At 39.3% G+C, this 14,219-nt stretch overlaps 1 protein-coding gene across 3 annotated transcripts in view; it reads left to right on the top strand.

Moving 5' to 3' along the window:
* Positions 1–11,890, top strand: part of ADCYAP1R1 (ADCYAP receptor type I) — a 150,548-nt gene extending 138,658 nt beyond the window's left edge. The window contains exons 14-17 of one of the 3 annotated variants that reach the window (XM_059475748.1): positions 2,259–2,342; positions 7,528–7,657; positions 8,225–8,266; positions 11,473–11,890. In XM_059475748.1, the coding sequence (XP_059331731.1) occupies positions 2,259–2,342; positions 7,528–7,657; positions 8,225–8,266; positions 11,473–11,661 (445 nt within the window). In that variant the 3' untranslated portion in view covers positions 11,662–11,890. Of the gene's footprint in view, positions 1–2,258; positions 2,343–7,527; positions 7,658–8,224; positions 8,267–11,459 lie in introns of all 3 variants that reach the window. The other 2 variants (XM_059475740.1, XM_059475733.1) reach the window with 2 other exon arrangements.
* The last annotated feature ends 2,329 nt before the right edge of the window (positions 11,891–14,219 follow it).

Here is a 14,219-nt window from a genome sequence, read left to right as displayed (position 1 = left end):
AGATATGGGACACTTAACACCATCTAAAATCAGAGAGGTGAATCTATCAAAATTAGAAATGGCAGAAAATAAGTGCTAACAGCACTAAAATGTTAAGGTTTTCCTAAGAAGTACTAGCATTGTTTTCCATCCCAAACCTGTGTGTCAATGTCTCCTCACTGGGTGTGGAGCAGCAGTTAATCCATAGATAATATTTTCAAAATCAAGTCTGTTTTTTTCAATAATTCTAGTAAATACCAAGTGCTGTCACATTAGATCTCTTCACCAGGAAAAGCTGTAAAAAAAATCAATCCCTGTCAAATGAAACAGGACATAAGCAGTGAGGGAAACATGGATGGGAATTTATTTCTAGGTTGCCATGGCAACATTGTCTATCATTGAAGGCCACAAACCTCTACAACAACCCATGGCTAAGACTTTTCAAAGTGATTATTGATTTTTTAGATGTTTCCTTTTCAGGCTCTGTACCTTAATATGCCTCATAAGTGCTTCTTTTCAACACAGGCTGAGCAGCCCTCTTGTGGTAAAAATTGGTCTGAGAAATGTGTTTCAGATCAAGTGATCAAAAAAATGAGTGGCACTCAAAATCCATAGTCACTTCTGAAAGCCTCAGTCACAATAAAATGGAGCTATCCCTTAAACCTCCTTGCTCATTTTTGATCAGTCTGAGTGGACAATTAACGCCCAACTCAGCTCTGTGAAAAGCAGGTGGTGCAAAAATCTAGCACAGAAATTCTAGTGCAAAAGGAGCAGTAATTTTCATCTTTACATCCAAAAAATGAAATTTATTTTATGAGTTGAAACATGGTGACTGTATCCATTTGCTGGATGTGTCCATGCCCCAAGACTCTATTCTTTCCAGCTCTAATACTGTAATATTTAATAACAACACAGTTATCAGGCTTTAGTTATCCAACAGGAAGTCAAACTCCAGAAATGGGGATTGACTTAAAGGAGTTAAAAGTAGGGAGAAATTTAGTATGTTTTCAATTCATCCTGGTTTAGAGTTCAGATTTATAAATTCCATGAGTTGTGAACACAGATCTTAGACTGTATAACAGAAACACAGTTGGGTTTGTTTGAAAAAACTTCAGTGTTTGCCTTGAAGGCAATTGCTTTAAAAATCAACTTTTATTATCCTTTATATTAATGGAGATTTATCCTTTATTATCCTTTATATTAATGGAGACTTACTCCGGGTACTCAGTGGTGTTTGGTGTTCATTCCATCCTACAGTGGACATCTAAAACATGTCAGATGTACCTGGCCAATAAATGTGTATTTCTCTCTCAACTGTTTATTCTGATGATTCTCAGGGTCCTGAGGATGCCCATTTTGCTTACACATCTGTACTGTAAACATCCAGCCTCTCCTGAGGTGAATCCCACCAAAACAACCACGTGTTGAAAACAAAACAAAAATTTTCCCCTTGAAAGTCGACAAGAAACCACTATTTTCAAATTTCATATTTTTTATCCTAGATATAAAATCTCTCATGGGATCCCTCCAAATGCCTCCATGTTGAAGAGTGATTGATTTAAATGAGCCTCTCCTGGCTGGTTGGAAAGGAACTATTTTGTTCTCTGTTCCTAGAATCCAACATGCAGGGATCAGGGTCTGCTCCACCGTGTATGAGGCTGCTGCTTTGATGAGCACACTGTCTTAAAAAAAAAAAAAAAGTGGTATCTCCAAAATTACCAGCCAGACTGGAAATTCCAGTATGGAATTCAAATTCCATACTGAGCTCCCTCCCCATCACCAAGGAAGATGGAAAAACAGCTTTGGTGTCCTTACTAGAACCTTTTGTTAAAAACAACAGATCCACACCGCGACAAAAATGAGGATTAGACCTTAGATTGATCCCCATCCTACGAGTTTCTGTTACTCTCTGATTGTTCTCCATGAGCATGCAGTCTACTCTCATTTAACCTATTGTTCTGTGACCCCTGTACAAAACCAGACCGCGCAGGTCCTGTGTATTTCGGATGGGTTAGCGCTGCCCCCCTGCCCTCAGGGTGTTTGACTTTTGGTTTGTCCGTGAATCAGCACATCACAAGGGCCAGCAACAGCCAGTGCACTTCAATTTTTATTTGATTTTTTGATTTCTGCTTCAGTCAAGCAGCTGGTTCGTGCTGTGAGTCCATCCTGTCGTGTCCGCTTTCCATCTTTGTGAACGTGTCTCATGAAATGTGTTGAAAGTGACCTACCTTGGCCTGTTCACGATATGCTGAAAAAAATGCTAATCTTGTCATATTTAGCAGCTGCGTTCAGAAATGCTACTGTAAGCCTAAGAGGGCTAACCAGCACTCTTGCAAGATGTCAGAACTATCAACCATTACCCTGTAAGTGTACGCACTCCTGTGACATTACTGTGTGTGTATGACGCATGCTGCAGTTAAATGAGTGGATGAGAGCAGAGGGGAAGTAACCAGAGAGCAAAGCCTTCATTTAGTTCTTGTTGCATGTAGAATTTTTTTCTTTGTTCTTGTTCTGTGCTTTTGCCTATGCGCCACGATCGAGGGTTTTAGGGTTGTTTTAATTTTCTTTTTTTTTTTATTTTTTTTTTTAATTATGGCTGATGCTATTGATGGTTTTGGGTAGTGTCTGTACAGAACTAATAGCTGCTCTTTATTGTACAGCAAAGAGGTGAGCACCTTCATACTGAGAGAAAATGTTTCACCTGAAAAGTTTCCTAGAATAAACTGGGTGAGGTTGATTCAATCAGACCCTCAGTGGGTATAAAACATCTTTTGTCCATTGAACTGAGTGAAGTTAACTTAATAAACACCCAGGGGTGAGGAAAGGCTATAGCTGACCTAATATCAAAATGAATTGTGTCCATCAGAAGTTATAGAATCACTGAGTTGGAAAAGACCTCTCAGATAATCAAGTTCAGTCCAATATTGTCAAATTTCATCAAATATAGAGTGAGGCATCCAGAAGAGTGAATAAAAGCCATTCATCCAAGAGTTGTGTGCATTAATCACTATCCCATAGTCCATCTGACCCCTTGCTCCTTGCACAAGAAGCCCACAGGTTTTCACAGATTCATGGAATCATTAAGGTTGAAAAAGAACTCCAAGGTTATCCTCTCTTTTTGTTTAGATGAGGTGCAATTTCAGACATCTATAATATGTTTTCTGGTGATGTGTCTCCTGAATTTCACAACAGTTTTGTAAGTGTGAACCAACATTCTCTGAGGTGTCCTGGCACAGAGACCCCCAACTCCAGGATTTTGCTAAAGAATATTTAGTAGTTATCTTCAACACTACTAAGGAAAAAAGATTGGTTTGTAACTTAACTGGATATATGGTTATGTTTTTAGTTAGGAAAAAAAAATTAAAGTGAATTTTTTGTGTGATTTCATATATCTTTGAGGTATTTAAGAAATAGAACAATGGAGATGCTGAAAAACATTCAGTCAGCAGATTGGAACCAAGCAAAAGCAGATAGAAATAGAGAAGACAAAAAGGAGCAGCTCCATTTGCTCCACAGACAGCAGCTGAAGACTAAGCACAGTCAGGTAAAACTAGGAGTTAGGTTTAGGAGGAGATAGTTTGAAATATAAAGTTCAGTGCCTAATGGACATTCTGATGCAGCACAGAAATCCTGTTGGGCCTTTGCAGAGAACCAAATTTTACATTAAATGCAGTGTTTCTGAAAGATGGGAGACTGATAACTCTCTAAGGGGAAATCCTCTACACAGTCAAGGGCAAGAAGAGTTCAGCCCGAACAGGAGGTATTTAAACCTATGTTTTTTGTGTCTGTTGAAGAATGAAAGTCTTGGTAAGCTTCTCTGTTTTTCAAGTCCTAGGTCTGAAGATGTGGTTTATGCATGGGAGAATTAAAAATCTGGAATCATTCAGGTGTTACCTCAAGTGTTTTGGAAGTGATGCTGCAGACCTAGTTAACTTTTGGAAAAGATCTGTCAGGGAGATTATGAGATTCCTGAAAGTCACTTTAATATGTTCAGCATTTTGTGATAAAATAGATCCTTCAGTTTATTAAACGTGAGCTGTGTTGAGCATTTCATTATAATGACATCCTTTGCCTTCATGGTTTGCTCTTTATCCTTCAATTTGAAATATTGTCACGATTCTTTTTTGCACAGACTTATCACAGAGATGATGAATGAATCTTTGGCCAGAGAAATTGGGTTCCTCTAATCTAAACCTCACAAATCTACAGGGCTGAAATTTTTTGTGACAAACTCAGTCCAGGGTCCCTTTGAGGTCAATGGATGGATATAGGATATGATAAGAATTTCCTTAGGGGCACAGGATTTGTCCTTTTGTGTCAGTGATTCTTGCTCTTCATTGACAATAAAAGGAATTTAAGTCTGCATTTAATTTAACTAAAATAGATGCCATCATTGCAGATATGTCACAGCATTAAGTTAATCAATATATACATAAATAGATGTACTCAATACCCACAGGGTTTACAACAGGAGTCACCTCTTGTTCAAAAGACATCTGTAGCACACAAGAATTATGTTTTAAAAGTGTATTTTTTCTCTGCATTAACTTTAGAGACAATTCTAAAATAATTTAATTATCAATATCTACGCTATGTATTTCCAATCCTCGGTGAGGTGAATGTTGCTTTTCAGGACTATACACCTTGATGTCTTCATTGCAAAAGTTTATATTTGATCAAAGTATTTGACTTAAGACAGCTTTTAAACTGGGCAATTCTCTTACTGTAGAGAGGCAGGACTAAATGGCAAAACAACCATATGATCTTCCTTCAAAGTCTATGGTTTGGAGATTTTTGCTTCTTTTTTGATTTTTTTCTCTCAAAAAGGTTCAGAGGTCGAGACTTCAGCAGTCTCCTTAATAAATGTGGATGTGCATAAAAGCATGATTCTTACAAATACTGGTCAGATTAGACAGTGTTCTTATTTAGGTAATCTTTTAGCATAAAGTTCTAATTTCATTATTCCATAGAGGAGTGAGGGAGAACGGAGGACACCATTATTTGTCTGTACTAACACTTAATGGAAAGTCCACATTCATAGCCATGCTACTGGAGAAAGTCTCATATTTGAAGTGATTTTAAGGAAAATAATGACTGGAAAACAGAATGTCAGCCTCAACAAAAGTTTGTATTCAAATTGTTTGGGTTTTTTTTTAAGACTTTCCTCTCCCTGTGGGAATGTGAACAAGGCTTTTGCTTGATATTTTGGAGAACATTATCTTCCAAACAGCCACTTGAACAGTTATTGTCCTCAGAACTTCTAGATCCACCCCCTCCAAGTTTCTTACCTGTCTGAAAGAGTGGGGGAAGAAAAGAGAATTAATATCTTTGGCTGTTACACACCTGAGAATTCCACTGTATCCTTTAAGACTTTCATTCACTGTTGCACAGAAACTTAAATATCTCACAGGACCTGCTTTAAGTCTTCTCTCTTCCCAGAGTTCCTGAAAAAAAAGCAATTTTTACAGGCATTAATGTCTTTCAAGGCTTTTCTTATCATTAAAATCTTCTTTTCCTCTTTATTGATCTTAATAATCTATAAACTTCTGAATATGTTAATTAATACATTTTCTTCCTCACTTTTATGACAATATTGAAGACAACACCTCAAATAAGTTGATGATGGCATTATATTTCCAGATCCTACAAACTAATTGTGTGATTAATCAGGTAGGATTAATGCCAGAAAACTGACAATAAAAAAGACTTCCTATGCATCTTCCACTGAATTAATCTCCCAAGAGTGCAGTGAGACAGAACATATCAATAGACAATACAATTCTAAATTTTAGATCAAAACAGCATTTATCCTTTTGTTGTTGTTGTCATTAAATCTGAATATAAATGATAGAAGATATGGAGAGATTATATTTTTTGTCCAGTTTATTACCTTTAACTTGTTGTTTTTTTTTATTTAATTCCATGACTACTTTAAGACACATATTCTTTACGTCCCTTTTTACAGAGATAACATTATTCTTTAATCTCCTCCTTGAAGTTTCTGTTCCTTTTTATTAACCTGATTGTATGTCCATAGAGAAAAAGGACTAGAAAGGACTCCAAAAGCTCTTTACACTGGCTCACTCCTGCATAGATTACTTTTTTTAGAGATCATCAAAGCTGGGCACTCTGAATGCTCTTCATCACCCTGTTCTGAGGTTGTTCCTCTCTTTTCAAAAGATTCTGGCCAATGTCTAATTTTATAGCCCACAAGAAGAGTTTTCTCTGTTTTGTGGGGTCTTCCACCAAGACCTGAGGTTTGGTGTCTATCAGATTTCTGGCTCGGGTGTGTTCAGTGCAAGAGTTGGGATGAATTTATCCCCATTGGGGCCCAAATTCTGACTGAGACACCAGCACTGCACTCATGTCCCATTCCCTGATCACTGCTGGAGGTAATTGTGCTCACAAAATTCTTGAAAGCGTGTTAATTAAATCTTCTAAAACAAACAGATCATTTTGGGTTATCACTGAGCATGAATTAACAAATTCAAATCTGTCTGCAATGTACCAAATAGATAAAAGCAGAGGGGACGTTTGAATTTGAACAAATATGCAGCTCTTTGAAAAATCTTTACAGCTTTTTACCTTCCTTTGTCCTCCATCTGCCTTCTTCACTTACCTGAACATAACCAGTGATATTCTTCCCCTATGAAAATGTCCTGGAGGTTTCTTAGGTCACTTTGTTTGTAATGAAGCACTTGCTTTATTTGCAGAACGTTTGCTTTCTCTTTGCTCTTTTTTTTTTTTTTTTGCTGCTCAATCAGACAGTGACACTCACCAAAACATGCACAAGTCTTTGCTGGCCCCTGCTTTGGGGGAATTTCACCAGTTAAATGCCCACATGTAAAATACTCATTTCCAACCCTTTGGTTTATATCAACTGAGCCTAATTTCCCTCTGAAACCTCTTTATTCTGAAGCAGTGAAATAGTGAAACAGTGGAATTGCACTTGGGTTTCCAACAGTATAAACTGAGCCCAAAATCAAACCTCCAGGAATAGTTGTGAGTACAAGAACATGCAGGAGGGTTAACTTTAATTTGTGGCTGTTGGTTTTTTAGCTTTATTTGTGTGGTTGTTCTGGAATTTTTTTGCTGTGCAGAAACATATTCACACACACACACACACACACAGAGAAATCAACAAAAAGTGATTTAAAACTCCACTGGGATTAAGCAATTGGGTGAGAGGTTTATAATTGTACCATAGCAGCAGTCTGAATCCCTTAGCAAGATTCCCCTCATTTTTTGGCATGGTAGGAGAAAATTCCTGCTTACAACAATGCAAATAAAAATAGCAGCAGTGAGCATTAAGCATAATTAATGTGCCATTACTGTAGCAGTGTGAAGAAAGGGGAGCAAACTGCAGTGTGTGTGCAAGCAGTCTTTGGGAACAAACAGGAACGTTGCATATTTGTTTGTATAATTACACGGTCTACGTATTTCCCAAAAGTCTGTCAGCAAAATATTTTCTGTGCTTCATTCTTTAATTAAAGTGCAGGTTGCTAATTGCAAGGCTGCATTAAAGTTTATTTCCCTCTGTTGTGACAGGAGACTGGCTCGCTCCACCCTGCTGCTGATCCCTTTGTTTGGAATTCACTACACGGTGTTTGCCTTTTCTCCTGAGAATGTCAGTAAGAGGGAGAGGCTGGTGTTTGAATTGGGACTGGGATCCTTCCAGGTGATTACACACTGAATTCAGCTTTCCTTACAACCAAACTTCTGTTTTTTATAACTGCTTTGCATGCACAGCTCTCAGAGTGTGTCTTTGCTCATTTACGTGTAGGTTTTGTATATCAGGATTTTGGGGTTGTTTGTTGTGTTTTTTTAACTCCAGCTATTTTCTATCGAATTCTTTATTAAAACAATACTATATTACATTAATACTATATTATAACTGTACTAAAAAGATACTAAAAGATACTAAAGAAAAATCCATGACTGTCTGAGACAGCCAGGACAAAGTTTGGACCCAACTGGCCAAGGAAACAAAACAATCCTCAGCAGAATCCAATTGACAAATCCCTTCAGGTAAACAATCTTCCTAACACATTCCACATGTGCAAAAACAACAGGAGCAGCAAGTAGAGATAAGAACTGTTTTCTCTTCTTCTCTCTTTGCTTCTCCAGGAAAAGCCCTGGGAGAGAGAATTATGTCTCTCTCTGTTCAGAGAATGTGAATACCACAATTTTCTGTCATTCCTTCAGGATTTTAATTACTTTTCTTTTTCCTCTCCCATTTCCCTAGGGTTTTGTTGTTGCTGTTCTCTACTGCTTCTTGAATGGGGAGGTAAGATTTTTAATATTAAATGTCCTTCACTTGTCACCCACATCCCATTTTCTTGTGGGAGTAACTGCTGTTCCAACTGTCCATTCTAACTCTCATCTACCATAATCCCTGATACTTTAGTCTGAATCTCACAATTCCCAGGAAAAAAAAAAAAAAAAAAAAAAAAAAGGAAAGTATAAAGGATTTGTGATGTCTTTATCAAACCAAAACATTGGCCTTACCAGAGATGATGGCTCAGATTGAGGCTTCCTGACAGGGGTAGGATATGGACAGGTCTATCTTGAAATGGCATCCCAGGCACAAAATTTTGCACTGATTTTGTTGAATTTTGCCCTGTTCTTGCCAGCCCACTCTCCCAGCCTGTTCAGCTCTCTCTAAGAGGTCTGTCATGTCTCTGTCAACCCCAGTTTGGAACCATCAGCCAAACTGGTGATGGTGCTTTCAATCTGAGATTCATCAGAAGATGGTGAGGGCCTGGCACAGGGTGCCCAGAGAAGCTGAGGCTGCCCCTGGATCCCTGGAAGTGTCCAAGGCCAGGTTGGACAGGGCTTGGAGCAGCCTGGAGTATTGTATTTGCTGGGAAATGTCCTGATGAAGGGAGGAATGATAAATCTGACTCCATGTTCTCAGAAGGCTAATTTATCACTTTATGATACTATAGTATATTAAAGAATACTATACTAAACTGTACTAAAGAATACAGAAAGGATACTTACTCAATGCTAAAAAGATAATAATGAAAACTCCTGACTCTTTCTAGAGCCCCGACACAGCTTGGCACTGATTGGCCAAAGAGTGAAAACAACTCACAGCAGAATCCAATGAAACAATCACCTGTGGGTAAACAATCTCCAAACTCATTCCACATGTGAGCACAACACAGCAGAAGCAAATGAGATAAGAATTGTTTTCCTTTTCTCTGAGGCTTCTCAGCTTCCCAGGAGAAAAACCCTGGGTGAAGGGATTTTTCCAGAGAATGTGAATGCCATACTGGGGTAGTAGAAGGTGCCCCTGCACGTAGCAGGGGGTGGAAGGAGATGACCTTTAAGGTCTCTTCCAACCCAAACCATTCCATGCTCTGTGTGGAACAGTGTGGGGTCCAATATCAATACCTGAAGTACACCATTAGTGATAAGGTGCCAGGCTAAATAAAAAAAAAAAATTGTTCACCTCTCAGTGTGGTCTCCTTCCCCTCTTGCAGATCATCCACCCACCCTAAATCTTTACAGCTTTCCTAGGAAAAGGCTGAGGAGAACAATGTCAAACCCTCCACTGAAGGCTGAGTTTTCTTGGGCACCACCCAACTTGTGCCAGCTTCTCTCCTGAGCCCTGCCACCTTCCCCCCTTCACACACACAGCCCAGGGGTGTCAGATGCCCAGAGCCACCCCCCAGACACCACCTGGGTGCCTTGCAAGCCTCACACTCCTCTCAGCACATGGCAACTGCTGCTGGCCACATCTGTGGTTTCCTCTGGTTCTCCTGTTCCAATCTGCATTTCCCTGCCTCTTTATCTGACTGAATAGCTGGGGTAATTGTTTTCTGAATTGATGGAAAAGGGTTCCCTGCTCAGTGTTGCCCTAAGAGGAGCATGGAACATCTAGAGTTCATCCATGAACTCTAGAACCATGAACATCTAGAACCATGAACTCTAGAACTTCCATGAACTCTGAGTGGAGTTCTCTCCTCCACTGCTACACATCTCTTGTGCAGCCCAACAGTAAAATCACTTTATTTTCTTATTTTCAAGGGGGCTGACTGCAGGTATAGCCTGGCATTGCTGATCTCTTGTACAAAGAGGTCTCAGACTCTTTAATCCAAGTGATTCCTTCTCAGATAAACCACAGTAATCTCCAAGCTCATAAAATAAACTTATGGGTTGTCTTTGCTCATGGGCATAGTCAAGATCTCCTGAAGCCCCTTGGAAGGAGTGGGGGAGGTGGTTCTTTGCCAAACCAACACAACCAGGTTAATTAAAGCCATTTCCCCTCTCAAGATATCAGAAAATGGTAATTAGAGGATGTCTTGTGCCTTCACTAAATTTCCTACAGCAAGAAAATGTTGGAAATAGCACACTTTTACAGATTCAAATGCTATTTCCTTTTTACAGAGAAAATATAACTCAATTTTCTATCTATTTTTAATATATCTATGTTTTAGAGAACTTTAACCCAAATAGGAATTTGTAGGTCTTAGAAGTTTTCCAGTTGGATTTTTCCTCCCTGTAGTTTTTGTCCATACAATTGAAGCCCTTGTTTAGCATTTTGACTAATGCTCATTCATTTTGACAGTATTAATCCAGGAAAATTCATCAATGTCTGTTACAGACAAGACAAACATCTTTGACACAGCAGCTCATTGGAGATTGGAAAATTATATTGGGAAAACATCTCTACATATTTCCTTGTTCTTACACTATTTCATTCAGAAATATGATACAGGGATGAGTAATCAATTAAATGTTGGTCCAAGCTACTACAACCTCTCTTATATTAAATCTTTGCTACTTTATCTATTTATACACTTGTGCACCCCCCATCAGTGTTGCCAGCAAACTGGTAATGAGTGAAAAGTAGAAAAGCTGTGGGATTATTTACTTATTGCCTAATTGAACTTCTGACCTTGGGTTGTTTTACTCTTGATTTACTGTGGGTGCCAATAAAAAAATAACCTCTCAAGCAAAGGAGGGTGGCACAAATGTGCATTAATCCCAGAGCTGCTCTGCTTGGGGAGGATCTGAAAGCAAGAGGCAAAATTCTGTGTAAACATACATCCATTAATGGTAGGTGAGAGAAGCTGCCTCTGAGGACAGGGTGTTTCAATATTATCCAGTGTTTTTGACTGCTGGTTTCTTTGGCTCCTTGCTGTATCTTTGGTACTGGCCAATGATGAAAACAGGCTATTTTTTTCTCCAGGTGGTGTTGATCAGGTCTTCCATGCACCTCTGGGCTGATCCTAAATTATCTGAAGTCAGATACAGAACCTGGGCTGGGCTGTAGTTCCCCACTACATGCCCAGACCTCTTCCAGCCATGGAAAGTAATTTCAGATCTTGCTGAACTGAAGAGTTTAATAATAAATAACTGTTTACTAAACCTTAAAACCAGTTCTGTCGAATTGTGGGGTTTTTTCTAATCTTGATAATTTGTCAGCATGTCCTCGAGCGGCTAAGTACATAAAAAATGACCTTTTGAAGTTTCTCCCTAAAGGTGCAATCAGAAATAAAGAGAAAATGGAGGAGCTGGAAAGTCAACCGGTATTTTGCTGTGGATTTCAAACATCGCCATCCTTCTCTAGCGAGCAGCGGAGTGAACGGGGGGACACAACTCTCCATTCTGAGCAAGAGCAGCTCTCAGATTCGGATGTCCAGCATAAATGCAGAGAACCTGGCGACATGAGCAGCTGAGGAGAGCAAAGCAACCAACGAGCAAACCAAAAACCATCCCTTGAAAAAGAAAAAAATGAAATAATAGTTTTGGTGGTGGTGCAGGTCTCGTTTCCTCTTCCTTTCCCTTTCCTCTTCCTTTCCCTTTTTCCTTTCCTTTCCCCCTTTCCTTTCCTTTCCTTTCCTTTCCTTTCCTTTCCTTTCCTTTCCTTTCCTTTCCTTTCCTTTCCTTTCCTTTCCTTTCCTTTCCTTTCCTTTCCTTTCCTTTCCTTTCCTTTCCTTTCCTTTCCTTTCCTTTCCTTTCCTTTCCTTTCCTTTCCTTTCCTTTCCTTTCCTTTCCTTTCCTTTCCTTTCCTTTCCTTTCCTTCTCCTCTCCTCTCCTCTCCTCTCCTCTCCTCTCCTCTCCTCTCCTTTTTCCTTTCCTTTTTCCTTTCCCTTCCCTTTCCTTTTTCTTTTCTCCTTTCCTTCTCCTTTCTTCTCCTTTTTCCTTTCCTTTTCTGTTTTCCTTTTTGTTTCCTTTTTCCTTTTCTTTCTCCTTTCATTTTTCCCTTCCTTCTCCTTTCCTTCTCTTTTCTCCTCTCCTCTCCTGTCCTCCCCAGAGGTGAAAAAACAAAGGAAATGTGTAAATATCTCTTTTTAACAGTCACTGTAAATACCCAGCTCTACTCAAGGCCATTAATGGAGAATGTTTAAAAGACAAACGAGAGGCCAAACCCACCCACTCAACTATTCTCATTTCAGAGCATCTGCGAGTAATCCGTGTCCATCCAAAGTAACAAGTGATTGCTGTGCAGTTGTGATCCTTGGCTGCCAAACTGATCCTACTCTGTGAATGGAGTAATTTTTCCACTTGGTTTCCATTTTGGGTTGGATTTGCCTATTTTTTGTTTTTCCCTAGTCCGACATGTCTTAGCCTGTCCTTGTCTTTTGGCACGTGAATTCCCGCAGTGTTTCTCTTTGGAGTCTTAGGATGGAGCTAACGTGCTTGGGTTGATCAATCCAGCTTGATTCAGGAGGATCTGCAGAAAATTGAGCTCATGGCTGGATTCAGACATCCTCGATGGATTTAGAGGAACAGCTGTGCCAACAACAAACTGCACATCAGTGCAGGAACTTCAGGCAAGAGCAGTGGGGTCCGCTGTGCTTACCATACCCAGGGACGCTCCCAGCAATGCTTTCTGTTCTCGCTAAGCTGTGAATTTTCTAAAAGGGCCATGCAGTTGAGATATAGCTCTATTTTTGGCATCGATTGATAGATTGATCATTTGGACTCTTTATATCACTGTCCCTCCCCTCCCACCTTAAGAGCAAGAGTCAGTTCCAGGGTGGCCTTTCCCTCCAGATGATCTCAAACCTTCCGCTCCAGTGGCCACACATGGCATTGGTGGCTCTGGGGACAGTGCTGTCACACAGAGTGCCGTGCTTTTGCAACCTGGTTGACTTCTGAGTGCTGACTCTTCCCCTGCCAGAGCAAAGAGGCACGAGAAGGACCTGGTGGGCTCACCCTGGAAGGTAAAAAAAAAAAATCACCTGCATTTGGTGAGGAATAAAACCAACTAAACCGAAAACTAGGATGGCACAGAAGGAAAGGATAAAGACTTTGGATGACTTCCCACACCTGGCAGTTCTCTCTCTCTCTCTTGGGATATTCTGTTTGTTTCACCACCAATGGTCTTACTGCTTTTCTTAGAGAGGAACTTGAATGTTCTTTCAACCTTTGCCTTGTAGTTAAAGCCACGACTGCTACAAATCTACTTCAACCCAATGTCGATGATGTCAATTCTTAAGAATCTTTATACAGCGCAAAAAAGAAAGGCCTGGAGGGCCGTCCTAGCGCTCCCTTCACCTTGGATTTATGAATTTATGAACTGAGAAATATATATATATATATATCAAATATATATATATGTGCGTGTATGTGTATGCATATATTACAAACAAAGATGAAAATGGCATTTTAAATGTGAATTTTTGAACTGAAACTAATAGTAACCAGGAAATTCAAAATTCAGGCTTGTTCTTTGGTGTTAGTTGACATGATCATAAACTAAAAAACAGAAAAAAAAGTGAAATACTTGGAATATTAGTGTCAGCTGAGTGTGAGCTTTTAATTTCACTGGTTTTTGTTAGTTTAAGTACAAAAGAAAAAAAGAGTTTTGATGTCATTTTAAGCAGAGATTTTTAAAGATAATCCTAGTTTACTTATTTTTAAAAGGAGAAAAAAAGAAAGGTCTCAGAAAGTTGTGAAAGAAATAATAATTATAATAATACTTAACACTTATATAAACCTTTATGGGAATATTCTGCTCTTGGCTGGAGCCATCTAAATGAATGTAAATTTAATTCAAAACAGACAGAAATGTTTTTTGAGGTCATATTGGTACAGGATCATGCTCTTAGGAGATGGGGACAGCCCTGTCATGTGAAATCTGCCGTGGCACCGAGGACCAGCAAAACAGCTGAAACCACTTCCATTGCACTCCAGGTTCATAAATGGGATTTATATGATCCAAACACCTTTTTTTCCCCCAAGTCTGCGGCACTGATTTGCTGCTCTGAGAGCAGAATTTG

The sequence above is a fragment of the Ammospiza nelsoni genome, chromosome 1 (assembly GCF_027579445.1).
Source record: "Ammospiza nelsoni isolate bAmmNel1 chromosome 1, bAmmNel1.pri, whole genome shotgun sequence".
NCBI lineage: Eukaryota > Metazoa > Chordata > Aves > Passeriformes > Passerellidae > Ammospiza > Ammospiza nelsoni.
The sequence above is the reverse complement of the archived record's forward strand: the minus strand, read 5'-3'. Positions and strand labels throughout refer to the sequence as shown.